The sequence below is a fragment of the Oncorhynchus tshawytscha genome, linkage group LG03 (assembly GCF_018296145.1).
Source record: "Oncorhynchus tshawytscha isolate Ot180627B linkage group LG03, Otsh_v2.0, whole genome shotgun sequence".
NCBI classification, from domain to species: Eukaryota; Metazoa; Chordata; class Actinopteri; order Salmoniformes; family Salmonidae; genus Oncorhynchus; species Oncorhynchus tshawytscha.
In genome coordinates, this window is record NC_056431.1 from 20,693,915 (window position 1) to 20,711,708 (window position 17,794).

The 17,794-nt window shown below is 41.3% G+C and overlaps 1 protein-coding gene and 1 long non-coding RNA gene across 3 annotated transcripts; one reads left to right on the forward strand and one right to left on the reverse strand.

The window, feature by feature from the left end:
* The first annotated feature begins 4,973 nt into the window (after positions 1-4,973).
* LOC112229936 (septin-7) lies at positions 4,974-16,809 on the forward strand. 2 transcript variants are annotated; one of them, XM_024396095.2, is made up of 15 exons: positions 4,974-5,126; positions 6,088-6,089; positions 6,793-6,895; positions 8,924-9,030; positions 10,975-11,075; positions 11,245-11,379; positions 12,100-12,217; positions 12,482-12,574; positions 13,005-13,101; positions 13,181-13,232; positions 13,376-13,504; positions 14,403-14,423; positions 15,025-15,160; positions 15,460-15,602; positions 15,828-16,809. In XM_024396095.2, exons 1-15 carry the CDS (start codon positions 5,123-5,125, stop codon positions 15,865-15,867), a joined length of 1,281 nt encoding a protein of 426 aa, XP_024251863.1. In that variant the 5' UTR covers positions 4,974-5,122; the 3' UTR covers positions 15,868-16,809. The 2 variants fall into 2 exon arrangements, with proteins under 2 accessions (XP_024251863.1, XP_024251870.1); XM_024396102.2 differs by lacking the exon at positions 14,403-14,423.
* On the reverse strand, positions 16,406-17,619 carry LOC112229954. The gene is made up of 2 exons (XR_002950239.1): positions 17,354-17,619; positions 16,406-17,263 (listed from the first exon to the last, which is right to left on the reverse strand). It is a non-coding gene; the product is annotated as an uncharacterized LOC112229954 (long non-coding RNA).
* Between the last annotated feature and the right edge of the window lie 175 nt (positions 17,620-17,794).

Here is a 17,794-nt window from a genome sequence, read left to right on the forward strand (position 1 = left end):
AATGCTCCTTACAGGACACATCACTGCACTCTATACTCCTCTGTAAAATGGTCATCTCTGTACACCCGTCGCAAGACCCACTGGTTGATGCTTATTTATAAAACCCTCTTAGGTCTCATTCCCCCCTATCTGAGATATCTACTGCAGCCCTCATCCTCCACATATAACACCCGTTTTGCCAGTCACATTCTGTTAAAGGTCCCCAAAACACACACATCCCTGAGTCGCTCCTATTTTCAGTTCGCTGCAGCTAGCGACTGGAACGAGCTGCAACAAACACTCAAACTGGACAGTTTTATCTCAATCTCTTCATTCAAAGACTCAATCATAGACTCTCTTACTGACAGTTGTGGCTGCTTTGTGTGATGTATTGTTGCCTCTACCTTCTTGCCCTTTGTGCTGTTGTCTGTGCCCAATAATGTTTGTACCATGTTTTGTGTTGCTACCATGCTGTGTAGTCATGTGTTTCTGCCTTGCTATGTTGTTGTCTTAGGTTTCTCTTCAGGTAGTTTTGTGTTGTCTATCTTGCTGTGATGTGTGTTTTGTCCTACATTAATATTTTTAATCCCAGGCCCCCGTCCCCAACAGAGGCCTTTTGCCTTTTGGTAGGCCGTCCTTGTATATAATAATTTGTTCTTAACTGACTTGCCTAGTTAAATAAAGGTTAAACAAAAAAATCTGAAATAAAAAAATATTAGTGCCAAAATACATTTCAGATTAAATTTCTTTTGGCACTAAAATCACTCCATAGTCATGCCAAATTGTACAAATTCAAACTCAAGCATGCAGAGGTAGCTAAATTCTAGTGATTGCAATTCATGATCATGAATCCTTGAAATCCAAGCACAATCAGACATGCCACATCAATCACAACCACATTGTAATGGCTGTCATGTGTCCACTCTTACAGGCACGTTAAGGTTGGCACTGATGAATAGCTCAGCGGGAGGCTCTACCCTGAACACACTGCTGAAGGCCCCAGTGCCTGGAAGGTCCAGTATGGAGTAACCATTGATCACTCTCAGAGGAGGGTGGTTCTGGTCGAAAGTCTCAATACTCTCCCTCAGACTGTCCAATTCCTCCTGCTAAAGGCAAGCCAACACAAACCAGTAAACAATCCTTACAGAGTGGAGTAGGGTAGTAATGGCTGCAGAGAGCAAGTAATGAAAATAGTAAATGTAGCATTATTATACGGGGCTTTACATTACAATCTAAATGTATTTAACAGGTAAAAGGAGACAGGAGAGGACCCTTGGATGTACAGCTAACTGCCAAAATAATGAAAACACTTGAGTAAATGAGGGATAAAAGTATATTGAAAGCAGGTGCTTCCACAATATTGTTCCAGACACTTGTAAAAATCTATGCCAAGACGCATTGAAGCGGTTTTGGTTTGTGGTGGCCCAACAACCTTTTAAGACGCTATATGTTGGTGTTGACCTGTATGTTACATATAGTCGTTTTTACAGTAGAGTAGTTGTGTCACCGTGTGGAGAGAAACTTTTGCTTGAAGTGCTTCATAGACAGTGATGTCTCTCACATAATGTCCAACATCAAATGAACATCTCAAATAAATCTGTAGGATAGAGCCTGAAACAGAAAGTTATTTTCATACATTTTCTGAAAGGAAAGAATATGTACATTGACTTTTAAGAAACAATGTCATATGTCATCACCTTAAAAACAGATTACGGTTACATTCCATGCTGAAGAGGAAAGGTAGGTTCAGAAATGCATAGCACTGTCAACATCAACAATAACAGAATTACTATCATTGCAGTATAAGGACAAACATGCCATGATAATTGTAGTTACACCGTTATCTAATGCGTGTTTAATACCTGTCGGGATATTGCTTTTGGTCCATTGAGAAAGCGTCGTGGCAGAATCAATTTCGCAATTACATAGACCCCATTCTCCTGACGAAGCAAAGAGAACGCATTTCAAAAATGTCCTTTACACTAACACTATTCTGAATTAATATCATAGTCCTAAATACTGCCCAGTTCATTGACCATTCTAATGGCAGCCAACACTTGGTTTCTTTTTGTGGGTAGGTGCCCTTACCTGAACCACCTGATGTGCACCTGATATGCACTAACCAATGTTTCAACTACTGTCTTTGACCTACTAAACTCTTGAGTAACTCTTGATTAATATATGTTTTAAAGTTTGAAATACTATTTTTATCAAGGCACAAGGTGAGACCCAGATGCAGACACAGGAGGCAGATGGTTGGAGTCTAACAGTGTTTATTAATCCAAAGGGGTGGGCAAGAGAATGGTTGTGGACAGGCAAAAAGGTCAAAACCAGATCAGAGTCCAGGAGTTTCAGAGTGGCAGACAGGCTCGTGGTCAAGGCAGGCAGAATGATCAGGCAGGGGGGTACAGAGTCCAGAAACAGGCAAGGGTCAAAACCAGGACTAGAAAAAGGAGAATAGCAAAAGGAGTATGGGAAAAACACGCTGGTTGACTTGACTAAACATAAAAGACAAACTGGCACAGAAAGACAGGAAACACAGAGATAAATACACTGGGGAAAATAAGCGACACCTGGAGGGGGTGGAGACAATCACAGGAATAGGTGAAACAGAGACATGGCATGACATTTTTAGCCTAACCAGAGGTTGCATACCATTTTCTCATAATCACAATTTTCTCAGGGTCATAATATGCACTAACCTAGGCCTCACCCAATATACTGCATTTGAAACAGTGAACTCCTGAGTAGTCTATGCTCTCCACGAACTTTTATGATACTTCTTTAGTCTATCCAGAGGTAGCCTCTCACCTGTCGAGAATGTGGAGCAGCTGTTGCACCCCTCCCCAGGTGCGTATCTCGGCGCTGGTGTCTGGCTGCTCGCACAGCTGGACCAGGACCCACACTACGCTCCACATCAGCTTCAGGTGCTCCCCGTGCAGCAGGCTGAGCAGCACCGGCAGGCCCTCGCACTCCCTCCCCTGCTCCCGCACCTGCCGCACCGGGGAAAGCAGCTGCAGCAACTCTGCATTCATCCTGAAAGGGACACAAAGAAAAATAGATACGCAAAGCACACATCAAAGCAAGACATTGGAAGGTGCATGTTATTGCCAGTGATATAGTCATGCTGTTGATGGGGGTGTAAGGCGAACTGTTTTATTTTGAAGCACCTTTATTGCGCAAAGATGAACGCATAGTGTGTGACTGATTAGGGAGGTAGGCACTGTACCTTATGGACAGTAAGTCATAATCTTGTAGTATAACAAGAAGATTCTCCACGATTGACAACTCGCCTATTTTTTCCTTGCATTCTGAACAAGGGGATAGATCAAGTGATGTATTTAAGTGTTAGTTACAGTGTATACATGATGTCCCAAGGTCCCTTTATAAGAGCAGTTACCTCTCAGCCAATGAGGTGAGTGCTAGGAGGGAACCTAGTAACACACTGCTGTCACGTGTTCATAGGAGCTTAACCAGGGTCTGAGCATGAGCATGACATCTTATGTCATTATATGCTCATTAGTTACTACTTTCCCAGACAGAAAAAAACCTATCCACAAGTAATGGGGATAAGACATTGGACTAACAGTCAGTTAGGAGTACAGTTCTTTATTTAACACAATCCTACAGTATATTGTATGAGGCAGTGCAATTGTTACACTTGTTTACCTTATGAGCTCCACTCTCAATAACCCACTTCCTTTGGTCCTCCACTGCAAACAGTTTCTGAAACATATCTATTCAGGAATGAAGAGACAAGGAATGATAAGGAAGGACATTGAGAGAAATACAGGCTACTTTTTGGGGGGATATGATAACTCACATGTCATAGTGACCAACTTCTCCATGGCAAATGTCTGCTTTCCACACTCCAGATAAATGCTGCACATCAACTCCAAGTACTGGAGAGGGAGTGAACGGGACAGAAAACGGCAACTGTAAAAAGCACCGCAAGCTGTCAGACTTTAAGGTTTTTATAATAGATTTAAAGTCAATTTACCCTTGCAAGAAGATCAACAGCTTGGAGTTGATGAAAAACTCTCTGAAAAGAGAGGGTATAAAGAGAATAAAAAATATACCTGAATTCAGAGTGTTGAATTGCCCGGCTCTCTTGTCAGGTTTTTGTCAACAAGTCATAAAATAAAGGCAGCACAAGTCATATCTATTTTAAATCATATGAAGTTGAAGGAAGAAAAGTACCATCATTCGTTTTACATGATAAAGGGGTTCTCTTATAAGCAACTGTAGACAGATGAGCACTCTAAGGACAGACTCAGGTGGTGCATGGTCGACCCAGTCACTACAAAGGAAGTACACGACATAGTTCGGGAATAATGCAGCCATCCACTACAAGGGAACACAAGACAAAGGAGAAACGTGTTTCCTTTGAGCCACTGAGCAGTACCTTACCCTCCTTCACCATGGCAAATATGTAGGATACACCTGTTACTTTATTATTCTTTTTCAAGCCTGTTTTCTCCTTCAAGGATGCAGTTTATTCATGAGCATATTATGGGAAAGTATGTGCCCGAATTGGAAAAGGTCATACTGAATTTGATGATAGTTTTAACCAATAGGAGGAAGCAACATTATTATGTGGTAGTTTCTATGGATACAACTGACGCCTTTTCACATTCCGTCACCAGATAATTTTGTCTTTGGAATGTAGTTGTTAGTTGTTATAGCTCAGTTGTTGTTCCAGTTTCACCAAGTACATAAATAAACATATTAATACTAAATAACTGTATTTAACAAGTAGGTTTATAGCTCTTATTTTGATTAATATTTATTTTTCATAAACTACTAACCCGTGTGCATCTATCTATATGCAAAATAAACTTCCGATTTTGGAAAGTTAAGTAAATGCAGAGTTTCTGTCAAAACAGAGATTCTCTTTAGCAAAAATGTAATATTGTTGTCGCGATAGCATGTGGATAACTCAGGAAATGAACAAACTACCGCGAGATGTTTGGTCCTTAATTTTTGCTATTCATAATCGCAGTACGCATTGCATCTGGCGTAGTCTCCGTCGTTCAGGTGTGAAAATTACGTCGCCATAGTACGTAGGTATGCGCTAGTGGTAAAGAAGCGGAATGTCGGGTTGTGAATGATCGGTTTCTGAGCGGCAGCGAACGTCAACATTATGGGTGAGCCTACTTACTGTATCAAAAATGTCCTAAAACTGCTTTGGAAATTACATATATAGCTTGTTGTATCAGAATGGCTATTTTAAAGTAATGGTTGTTCGTGGCTTTCTAGTTGTCTGAGTAACCAACGCCCAGTCGTCCCCCCACCAGTTGTTGGATGAGTTGCTAGTTTAGCTAGCAGGTTAGCGTTAGCTAAGGCATTTCCTGTGTAGGTATTTTCTACCTCCTCACTAATTACTTTCCTAAATGTTTACCTACCTAGTGGTTCTTTCCAAAAGCGAATGTCTTATTTTGGTGTTTGTTAAGGAAACTCCATCGAGGTAACGCTAGCTAGCTTTTTTTCCCCCTGTGTGTGGCGATAACGTCATGTTCACCACCTAACGTTAGCCAGCTGGCTTGTTAGCCTACGATTCAGAAAATGCTAACACCAAGTCCTTACCCTTAAATTATTGTCCCAGTATTCACCAAGCAAGCCATTGTTAATGGTTAGCTAGCAAAACAACAATGTCAAGCAATGTATTTACTTCCAGCTATTTCAAACACTTAATTTCCCCATGAGTTCGACACTGAAAAATAGATGTGTGTGTGACACCCTATAGTGTCGAAAACCGCAAACCAGAGTATGTTCTGATAATCTGAGGGAAGGGGACAGATGAGGATAAACGCTCAAGCCAACAGTTAGATTCTCAGACCTTGGATAGATCTAAGGACAAGTCAAGTGTGAAGATGGGTTATCTTTGGGTGTCTGCCTTTTCAAATTGGTTTGGGGTAGGACCAAGTGAAAGTGAGTCAGGTTTTTATTAAAGAAGGCCTATTTAAATTGTGATAAAGATACACATTTTTCTCATGCAGTCATGAGTGTACACCTCTCACCACTTCCTTCAGTTGACCCGCAAACTGAAACGGAAACCACACTAGCTAGCATAATCGTGAAGAAGGATTTGTTACATTTTCCATGTAGCTGTGGGAGGACGGGCTCATTGTGATTGCTGGAATGGAATATATGGAACAGTATCAAACACATGGAAGCAAGGTTTGACAGTTTTCTTTTATTCTATCCATTACAATGAGCCTGTCCTCCTATAGCTCCTCCCACCAGCCTCCACTGGTGTACAGATAGTGATCTCACTCATGACGCATTGAACGTTTCTTGCATGGACATAAAGAAGACATACAATTTGAACGATAATTTCGCACTGACATAGGCTTTCAGTTGAAAACATTTGAACAACAGTCCAAGGCTAAGGGAATCAACAGAGATTGGACTCCGTTATACCCCATGGTGAAGCCAACAACAGTGAATAACATTATCATACTATCCAACTCTGTGATGTTATGCTTGCAAGCCTAAGCACATGTTATTTATCCCCAGATTTTCCACTTTGTGAAATTGATTCTGTAAAAATAATTATTTGTTAGGATTATTGCTGATATTGACTGTTGTTGCGTGTGTTCTCTCCTTTGGCTCTTACCTCACGTTGGACCACATCACATGATTATTTCCATAAAACAGCTGTAAGTATTGATGGATTGGTCAGTTAGGCCGATGTTGATTTGCCTGCTTATCAGAATTACTTTATCCTGATTTTAAAGTAACCTAGGCCTGTTACATAACATTGCAAAAGCTGTGGTGGTGGTGATGTTGTGCTCGTATGTTACTTTCCAGCAACAAAAGAATCTGGAGGGGTATGTGGGCTTTGCTAGCCTTCCCAATCAAGTGTACAGAAAATCAGTGAAGAGAGGCTTTGAATTCACCTTGATGGTTGTGGGTAAGAAAATGCTATTCATATATTGAGGTCATGGTTCAACCGAGTCATGTTTTCAGTCATTTCAGTTTACACAATACAGTTGACCAGGTAAGGTTGTATATGGTAAGTTAAATTTGTAGACGGGAATGTGTGTGTGACCACAGTTATGTGCAAGCAAAGTGCGTGTGTGTGGTTAACCTCCTCTCAGTCAACCTCTCTCATTTTACTTTTTTTCACATCCGCCTGCCTATTAAAATAGCATTGATTTATTAAACATTGCGCAGTATTCTCAACAATACTAGAGTGCCGTTGAAGTACTTAGATGCGGTCGTTGAACTCGCCCAGGGCCTTAATTTGCTAATCAGTCACTGTTTGGAGGGAAAATGTTTCTTTGGGTCAAACCATTTCCTGTGGTCGGCATAGCAGAATTTCTCCCTCACTGCTAAGAATAGTTTGTCTCGCATTTCAACAGCCTCTTTCTGAGCCAGTCATGGGTTTATCATTGATCAATTTTAAGAAGTTAGCCTACACTTGTCATTTGATCTAAACATGCCTGCCTTGCCAGGCACTCTCATGCAACGGGGTTCCTCTTAAACAAGTCACCATGATTTACCCTGCTGTATAAAATGTCCTTTAAAGGCAATGTGTTGGATGGTGCCCAAGTTGGCTGTTGGGGCCCAAAAATGCCTTGAAGATTTCGCCAGCCTGATTGCTGCAATGAGAATAATAATATGATTTTTAAAGTCCTATTTCTGTGAATGTGAACGCATCACAAACTATGCATACTTTGCATATGTGAAGCAGGCAAATTTTAATCAACACACCAGTGTTTTCCAGATAACGGAACAGGTTGGCGTGCTGCGTCCAGCGAGGCATAGTGTGCTGTGCCAGTCACTGCTGATAACACCAGCCCTTTCTCACACTACCAGTGACATGGGCTCAAAGCTCCTCAGGACTGGGTAGAGGAGCTAGCTCTGCCTACTGCTGAGGCAGTGTTTGTAACACTATACAAGACTGATATTGCTGAATTAGCAAACAAACTATCAACCATTTCATTTTTTCCTGTGGATTTTGTATACATTTTTGTACATTTAATACAAAATCTATAGCAACAAATAATGGTTGATAGTTTGACTGTTTGCTAATTCAGCAATATCAGTCTTGTATACTGTTACAAACACTCTGCCTCAGCAGTAGGCAGAGCTAGCACCTCTACCCAGTCCTGAGGAGCTTTGAGCCCATGTCACTGGTAGTATGAGAAAGGGCTGGCGTTATCAGCAGTGACTGGCACAGCACACTATGCCTCGCTGAACGGAGCACGCCAACCTGTTCCATTACCTGGAAAACACTAGTGTGTTGATATAAACTAGCCGTTCATACTCACAGGAGTATGAAGATGGGCATTGAAATGCACGTTGTCAGGTGCAATCACTCAACACAGAAATGGTTGCGCTCAACTCCCAATACTGTAGCCTGTAAACAGCAGCTCGTTGACGATCGAGGTCAGTGCCAGTGGTCATTTCCACTGCGTTAATGATTCCATTCACCAGGAGCATGGAAACCAGGCACACAATGGCTAGCCAAACTAGATAAACGAGACCACACAGCCGGCATGATAAGGCATTCTCTATCCACGTTCAGAATAGGATCTGTTGTCCTAGCCCTACACAATCATTCAGATGGATGGTCGTCTTTGACAAATGTCAATAGCCCAATCAAAGACATGACCTTTGGGATTTATTGGCTGGGCTTTATTCGTTGCTTCTATAGTACCATTGGATGCCTCAAGTCGCATGAATAGCTATCACACAGTGGGATGTACCTGCTTTCAACATGTATGGTTAGCTGTTTTATAATGTCAGTGTTCCCTTATCTTTAAATGTTGTGTTCTTGCTGGTATAGATAGCTACGTGTTATACTGTGCACACTAGGCCAGTATGTTGATTTGAGTTGCATTGATTCCCTCATTTTTTTAAATGACACTAACCCTAATGTAGCAACACTGTCATTGGGCTTTATGATCTTTTTTTATTCTCTTTTTTTTTCTAGGTGAATCGGGATTGGGCAAGTCCACGTTGATCAACTCTCTGTTCCTAACAGATTTGTACTCGTCAGAATACCCTGGGCCTTCGCACAGAGTCAAAAAGACTGTACAGGTAGTTTAAAACACTTCTGCTTAACAGTCCTGTATTCTCTTGTTGAATATTCTTCTTCCACTGATGACCATGTTAGTTTGCCTCCGTGTTGATGCCTTGGAATTTGAAACACATTCTGCGATTATAGAGCAGACTAAAGTATTCATACCCCTTGACTTATTCCACATTTTGTGTTATAGCCTGAATTCAAAATGGATGAAAGCAAAACAATTTGCACACATCTACACACAATACCCCATAATGACATTTTTTTTGTACATTTTTGCAAGTGTATTGAAACTTATGAACATGCATCTCATTTTTCACACCCCTGTGTCTCAGTCGATACTTTGTAGAAGCACATTTGGCAGTGATTACAGCTGTGAGTCTTTCTGGGTAAGTCTCCAAGAGCTTCCATACATGGATGGTGCAAAATTTGACGTTTTATCATTTTAAACGTTTTTTTCAAGCTTAGTCAAATTGGTTGCTGATCATTACTAGACAACCATTTTCAGGTCTCGCCATAGATTTTCAGTAGATTTAACTCGGCCACTCGGGAACATTCACTGTCTTCTTGGTAAGCAACTCCAGTGTAGATTTGACCTTATTTTAGGTTACTGCCCTGCTAAAAGATGAATTCATCTCTGTGTCTGGTGGAAAGCAGACTGAACCAGGTTTGCCTCTAGGATTTTGCCTTTGCTAAGCTTTATTCTGTTTCTTTTTTATCCTGAAACTTCCCAGTCCTTTAATTAATGATTACAAGCATACCCATAACATGATTCAGCCACCACTATGCTTAAAATATGGAGCGTGGAATTCAGTAATGTGTTGGATTTGCCCCAAACACAACACTTTGTATTCAGGACAAAAAGTTCATTGCTTTGCCACATTTTTTAGCAATATTACTTTAGTGCCTTGTTGCAAACAGGATGCATATTTTTGGATATTTGTATTCTGTACATGCTTCCTCTGTCATTTAGGTTAGTGTTGTGGAGTAACTACAATGTTGTTGAACCATCCTCCGATCACAGCCATTTTAAATGCTGCAACTGTTTTAAAGTCACCTCTCCGGCAACGAGGGACGCCTGTATCATTTTAGTGACTGGGTGTCATGATACAACATTCAAAGTGTAATTAACAACTTCACCATGCTCCAAGGGCTATTGAATGGCTGCTTTTTCTTCTTCTACCCATCTACCAATAGGTACCCTTTGCGAGGCATTGGAAAACATCCCTGGTCTTTGTGGTTGAATCTGTATTTGAAATTCACTGCACATTTCAAGATGTTTCAGCTTTTCGTTTTATTTAATCAGTTTGTTAAAATAATGTGAATAACATTATTCCACTTTGAAATTATGGGGTATTGTGTGTAGGCTTGTGACAAACAAATCTCAAAATAATTCATTTTAAATTCAGGCTGTAACACAACAAAATGTGGAAAATGGCAAGAGGCGTGAATACTTTCTGAAGGCACTGCATGTCATTTAGTAGAGAAACTTACTCTACTTGGTCTCCAAAACCCAACGTTATCTCCACACAGAACCTCGTCTGTTTTTCTGGTTCCTCTGCATAGTTAGGTAATAACACAGTGTTAGACTGCATGTTGATACATGCAGCTAGAATGAGAGTCACCCACTGTCCTCGATGTGTGCTACGCAATTGGGGACAAGGTGTCTTCCTGAGAGGGTGTTTTGGTCCTCTTCTTTCCCTTCATTGGAATTGGCAGTATGCTAATTTCTTCTGTGTTGCAAACACTCTCTTGTGGAGACGGGCGTATTGCTGAACGCATTGGGTCCTGCATTGTTAAACAGCTAGCGGTGTAGTGAGTGCTTTATATTCTTTTGACAGTTCTTAGGAAAGTTGTATTGTTCACTATCTCACTGTCATACACCAAATATGAACAGTAACCAGTATGCATTTAGACAACACAGCTATTGAATGCTAATATAACTCTGTATTTCCCAGGTGGAGCAATCCAAAGTGTTAGTAAAGGAAGGTGGTGTCCAGCTCCTGCTCACAATAGTCGACACCCCAGGATTCGGCGACGCTGTGGACAATAGCAACTGGTACGCAAAGTTTGACAACTCCATTTTGGCTCCAATCAATGCATTGATCTTGACCCATTTGACAGCCATTTCAGCTCATAGCTTGCGAACAGGTTTCCAGGAAGTTGTGACCGTTTTGGCTCAATGTGTGTGGGTTTGTTTCCTCCCTGTGGCTGTATGTACCACGCAGCTGGCAGCCGGTCATTGACCACATAGACAGCAAGTTTGAGGATTTCCTCAACTGTGAGTCGCGGGTGAACAGACGACTGATGCCCGACAGCAGAGTGCAGTGCTGCCTCTACTTCATCGCCCCCTCGGGACACGGGTGAGTCTAGGTGGTAGGGAGAGAGGTCGGACAGTGTGAATGAAGGGGGAAGGCTTCTTAAGATTTCAGAAGTGTAAAGTGCACTACGTCATATTAGAAATTTCAATCGGTTTTGGCTACTGCCTCTTAGGCTTTTTTCTCTCTTTAGGGTTGTTTTGCAGTATACATCCATAGTTGTGTTTCATATGACTGATAGTGCTAAAGGGCATCGGCTCTCTGTCAGAGAAGGCTGTGTGTGTCGTGGCTGTGGGGTAAATGGGGTGTGTGCATGCGTTCACTGTTCATACTCTGTTCTATGGGACATTGTCCTTACAATCCCCCAGTCAGTGTTGAGACAGGCTCTTAGAATGAGCAGCTTATGCTGGCCTCACGCACACACTGACCCCTCACACGCACACACTCCTCACAGCACCAGCTGATCTAGCTCACTCACTCTCGAGTGCCTTGCACAGTGACACTGCTAATGAGAAACAGCTGGGGAAAGTGTTCTGGGGATACAGACAATAGTTATTTGTGTTGTCATCATCATCTTTGATAAATTGCTTGTTTGTTCACACTACTAGAGCTCCATTGCAATTTTAATTTTTTTATTAGTTAATATATTTAAGGAAAGAAATGTGAGCTTTGGTTTGCTATGAAAATACTGGACTGAATCTGTCCATCAGTACCCATACCCCACCATTTATGGTATTAATGTTATTATGTCATGTCTCCCTCCAGACTGAAGCCTCTGGATATTGAGTTTATGAAACGGTTGCATGAGAAGGTGAACGTCATCCCACTGATTGCAAAAGCAGACACTCTCACCCCAGAGGAGTGCCAACGGTTCAAGAAGCAGGTCAGTGGGCTCTGTCTGGGGGCGGGGCATCAAGGGTCTACACAGACGAAGACTTGATTGTTGCAGATAGAAATAGACTGTTTGGGCAGAATGGGCCTTTTCCTATTCCACATACTGCTCTGACGATGCCTTTGGAATTTCCTCTGGGTAGTACATTCATACAGTCTGAATGGAGTTGATACCACATGATAAAGAACTGTCCCACATGTCTTTTGGATTGTCATTGGGGTCCTTGTTAATAAAACATACTAAACGTTCCCTCAGATCATGCGGGAAATCCTGGAGCACAAAATCCAGATCTACGAGTTCCCAGAGACGGATGATGAGGAAGAGAACAAACTGGTGAAGAAGATCAAGGTATGACACAAATGTACTGCGAGTAGTTTTAAACACCATGCATGCACCAATGAACCTCGCCATTTAAACTGTGAGGCACTTAGCTACATCAGTCCCGCCTGGATATTGGAATGGGTGTCGCAATTCATTTTTGCAAAATCAACAATTCCCCGCTTATTGTGCGAGGGAGTGCAAATTCCCAGTCACCGCACTATTACCACCTAAAACAGTAAAACACACTAAATAAGAGTGCTGGACATTTGAACCAATACAGCATAAAATGGTTCAATCAAGCAGCATGTCAAACTTTTTTCCAAATTGGTCAAAATCATCACAAATTGCTGTGCAAAATATCTGAATTCCTGCCCACGACTAGCCTATCACAAAATTTTGGAAGGGCTGTTGCATATATACACACACACACACGTCTCACACGTTATTTTGCTTGCAGGACCGTCTGCCCCTGGCCGTGGTGGGCAGTAACACCATCATCGAGGTGAACGGGAAGAGGACCAGAGGACGACAGTACCCATGGGGAGTGGCAGAAGGTACCAGGCATGATGAGATTAGTAAGAGGCTCCTTCTGGAGAGCGGTTTGAATATGTGTTTGATTGTCTTTCCTTGCAGTTGAGAACGGAGACCACTGTGATTTCACCATCCTACGAGACATGCTCATCAGGTACAGATTCGAAACATGAAGTTACAACAATTGATAGAAAATGGGGAAATGACAATGCTGTTTTTTTGTCAACCACATTGACCATAGCCTCAACTTGCTAGGTTTCTAAGACTTGTTTTGTCTGTCATTCTGTGTGCATACAGAACCCACATGCAGGACCTGAAGGACGTGACCAATAACGTCCACTATGAGAACTACCGCAGCAGGAAGCTGGCGGCTGTCACCTACAACGGACAGGACAACAACAGGGTCAAGGGTCAACAGTCGACCAAGTGAGTCCAACAGCTACCAACGGTTCTCTATTAGGCATAGCCTAACTCTCTTTGTCAATGATCAAAGGCATAGTTTACCTGACAAATAATCTACTGGACATCTGAAATGTTTTATCATATTGATGTGATATTTAGGCTGTATATAAATGGATGTTATTGTTGTAGTCTTCTTGGAGATATTTTTTTCCAATATAGGTCCATCATTCCAAATGTAGGTATTACAGCTTAAAGGGATACTTCAGAATTTTGGCAATGAGGCCCTTTATCTACTTCCTCAGTCAGATGAACTCTGGGGTACCATTTTTATGTCTCTCTTTGCAGTTTAAAGGAAGTTGCTGTCTAGCGCAATGCTAACTAGCGTAAGCGCAATGGCTGGTAGTCTATACCTATAATCTTCCAGTCATTGCACTTACGCTAGTTAGTATTGTGCTAGATAGCAACTTCCTTCATACTGGACACAGACATATAAAAATGGTATCCACAAATTCATCTGACTCTGGGGAAGTAGAAAAGGGCATGATTGCCAAAATCCATAACTATCCCTTTAAATTCCACACTGTTGCTCTCACACCGAAGACCCTTTTATGTACACCAACCACTCTCAGCATCTTAGCTCTTTATTGAGACACCCTCACACACTGCGGTTCCTAACGCACAGCTACGCACCAAACACATGCTACTAATGTAAGGCTACTACTGCACACACCGTTTTCATGCCTCTTGAAAAGTAGTTTTGTTTCTTTGTGAACTTTTCCTTGTTTTTACCGTGAGAAAGAGATGTTTCGTTCTTAGTCCATGTTTTTTGTTAGTGCGGTCAGTCTGTTTATTTTTTTTCTGTTGTCGTAGTGCATGATTTCATCACAGCATGCTAAGTGTGTGTGTGTTTCTGTTTTTTTAGACATGACACAGGTGAAGGCATGTAAGTGGTCAATTTATGTTTCCTTAGATAATAATTTAAAAAAAATATTTTTCCTCCCCTGTTCGTGTTCCTTTGTCTGGGTTCTCTTTTTCCCAGTTCAGTTCTCTCTCCTTTCTTCCCCCTTATGTCGGACAATGTCTCAAGGAACTCTGTAGATGCCAACATTGAAGTCAACTGGGAATTGATAACTATGCGTATTCCATTGCAAATACTTCAAATGTAATTAGCGTAGTTGGACTGGTGGCTTCTTCTCACGTTCAATTGCGTTTACTAACATTTAGCTAAGCTAACATCTCAAAGCACCACTATTTCACTACAGTTACTCACTAGCCTATGCTAACAGCTTTGCTAACTCCGCTCCATGATTGCTTGGTGCTGGTCTTTGAGTCCCCTGCTCCAGTGCAAATTTGGGTTGCTTTTCCACACTTCAGTCGCCAAATTGTTGGGTCCTACCGTTCCTTTCATGCATATATCCTTGTATGTACCAATTCCCTGCAGGAAAATGGGGGTGGCATTACTGTGCGGATTATTCCAGTGTGATGGAGGGGGTCGGTGCACAGTAGGTCTGACTGTTTGCATGCATACGTGTGTGACCCTGCAGGAGCCCCCTGGCTCAGATGGAGGAGGAGCGGCGGGAGCACGTGGCCAAGATGAAGAAGATGGAGATGGAAATGGAACAGGTGTTTGAGATGAAGGTCAAGGAGAAGATCCAGAAGCTGAAAGATTCCGAGGCTGAGGTAACATCAGTCACATTGCCTTACTACACTACTGACCTCTACCGCATGGTTTGACTTCTTACTTCCTGATGCATGAACACTGTCACTTTTTGGTGGGTGTTGATGCACTGAAAGTCTTAGTGGGGCAGTGAGTGTTTAATGACGTGTGTGCAACTTCACTGCCCCTCTCTCTGAAGTGTTACATTTCCAAATGCACACTTATTTAACCAGGATAGTCTTAGCAACAATTCACTTTTTCAGTGAGTCATACAGTTGTGATCATGCCTTTTCAATTTTTTTTCAAAATGTCTCTTCTGCAGCTCTCGAGGCGTCATGATCAGATGAAGAAGAATCTGGAGGCCCAGCACAAGGAGCTGGAGGAGAAGAGACGCCAGTTTGAGGATGACCGGGCCAACTGGGAGACCAATCAGCGCCTGGAGCAACAGAGACTGGATGCCTCCAGGTAACACTGTCACGTACCTGAACTGTAGTGGTGACTTTGGTTGTTACTAAAGTAGCTCTATTTAGTGTTGTCTGTTGGATAGAGAAAACAACTAAACTAAACACAATGGTCTGTGCAGAACGTAATACCAGCGTGTCCCACTAGATGCCACTGTATAGTCATCTCAACCCCTGTTTGTAAATGTTTGCGTCATTTTATTGCCTTAAATACTATTCTCCTCTACAGGACTCTCGAAAAGAACAAAAAGAAGGGGAAGATATTTTAGAGACAGTCTGCAGAAACACCAAGTTGTACTTGTTGCCAATGTTGCCAGCTCGGACATCTGTGTGTGGCACCAAACCAACACCAAAGCTCATGTACAGCCCAGCTGGGTCTGCATGTACTGTCACAATGACCAGAAGAGAGCTGCCTGTGGACTTCTCCAAGGAATGTGTTTACCTTAACGAAACTTACTGTCTTAGACAGGCCAAACCCATATATAACTGAATACTGCCCCCCTTCCCCCCCAAGGTTGCATTGTCTATTTAACAACTGATATCTACTGTTTTATGCAGAGCAACAAAAAAAATGAACTGTTATACAATCATGTTTCAGTGGTTTTATTTGTTTACATGCACAAAGGATCTTCAATGATGTGGAAAAGGAAATGGCATTTACAAAATCACTTTTGTTTAGTAAAGTGTAACAGATAAACCTCATACTGAACAGCTCCCCATGCAATGTATCCGAACACGAAACGACTGTCTCAGTCTCTCAACAGGAGTAATGGGAAATCTGGAGGGTAAAATGCACCTTGGGCTTTGTTATGGCTGAAGCTTTTTCCAAAATGTAACGCTTTCTTCTGTTTTTAGCAAATTTCACTAGCCTTGGACCTCCATTAACGTCATAAATGTTATATTTCAGTTAGTTTATTTTTTATATATACCGAGCCAGCTAAAGTAATGTTTTTTTTGTATGGAGAATTTTTCTGAAGCTTTGACCAGTTTCTGAAGAGAATTGACTGTTCAAAATACATTCAGTAGTCATACAAAGAGCAAAAATAAATGAAAGGAATATTTCTGTAACTCCACATGTCATCAGATTATGTGGGAAAGGAAAGTCAACACCATATTTTGCTTTGGCTATGTACTCATCTGTATTTTTATATATGTATTGTACAAAGTCACTTAATAAACATGTAATAGACTTGTAATGCAATGAATTCTGATAAGAGCTGCATGTTGATACTGCATTACTACGTTCAGTAGGCCTACTGAAATTTAATTCATTTAATTGTGATACTTATTTTGCTCTAGTTTATTCATCTGCTTTGTCTGCACCATGTCTCCACCTTCATACAGCGTTTCTCAGTTTAGTGGTTTTACTTTTGATGTAAGTATTCTGCCACATTACATGCACAATATGAATGTTTTCAGAGCACTAACAGGTTATTTGTCTGAATAGATTTGACATTTCACACCACAGTAATATGCATCTTCCTTAATTGTCCAAAGCAATTTTTGCAAGTACTGTTTCATTTGATGCTAAATGTTTTCAAAATATTGGACATCACACGTGACTGAAACAATCATGCAAACACATGTTCAGTGCATCCTGGTTCACACTTGATTCTTTCGATTCAAAGTTGTATGTAGCTGCTTTGGAGATCCATTAGAAGGAACCTGCAGGAATAACAGTAATCAACAGTATGTCCCAAGAGAAAGAAAAAATCATTCAGAATGAGTCAGATACACTAAATGCTGGTATTTTACCTTGTTCCTCTGAGCTCCTTTTACCCATCAGTCCAACAAAAGACTCAAATTTCTGCCCTGGAAAAGAGGTGAGAGTAGGGTTATTTCAGACTGAAAAAAGTATATCTCCCACAGTAATCTCATTTTGACATTACACACCAGAGAGTCTCTTGCAGGAATTGTATATGGCATGAGAACAGTTACACCTTAGTGGTGTTCATACCTTTATCATATATAATTCTATCATTTAATAGGATCTCTGTGCCTTGTATCCCATTGATCTTCATACTAGTAGCCTCAGTTAAATGCTATTGAAATTGTCATTGACAACCATGTCTAATGCATGCAACACTTACTTCTTCTTGTTACCTGGGATTTTGCTGCAAAGAGTGGAAGGGAAAAAGCAAAAATACAGATGAGCTTTTATAGAAATAGAATATATGTCCTTTAAAATATTGAATT

Bases quoted from the DNA above. Each gene is read 5' to 3' on its own strand.
- LOC112229936 (XM_024396095.2), top strand. The intron at 9,031-10,974 runs GTAGTTTAAAAC...TGTATTTCCCAG, and splicing joins GAGTCAAAAAGACTGTACAG to GTGGAGCAATCCAAAGTGTT. The intron at 14,424-15,024 runs GTAAGTGGTCAA...GTGACCCTGCAG, and splicing joins CATGACACAGGTGAAGGCAT to GAGCCCCCTGGCTCAGATGG.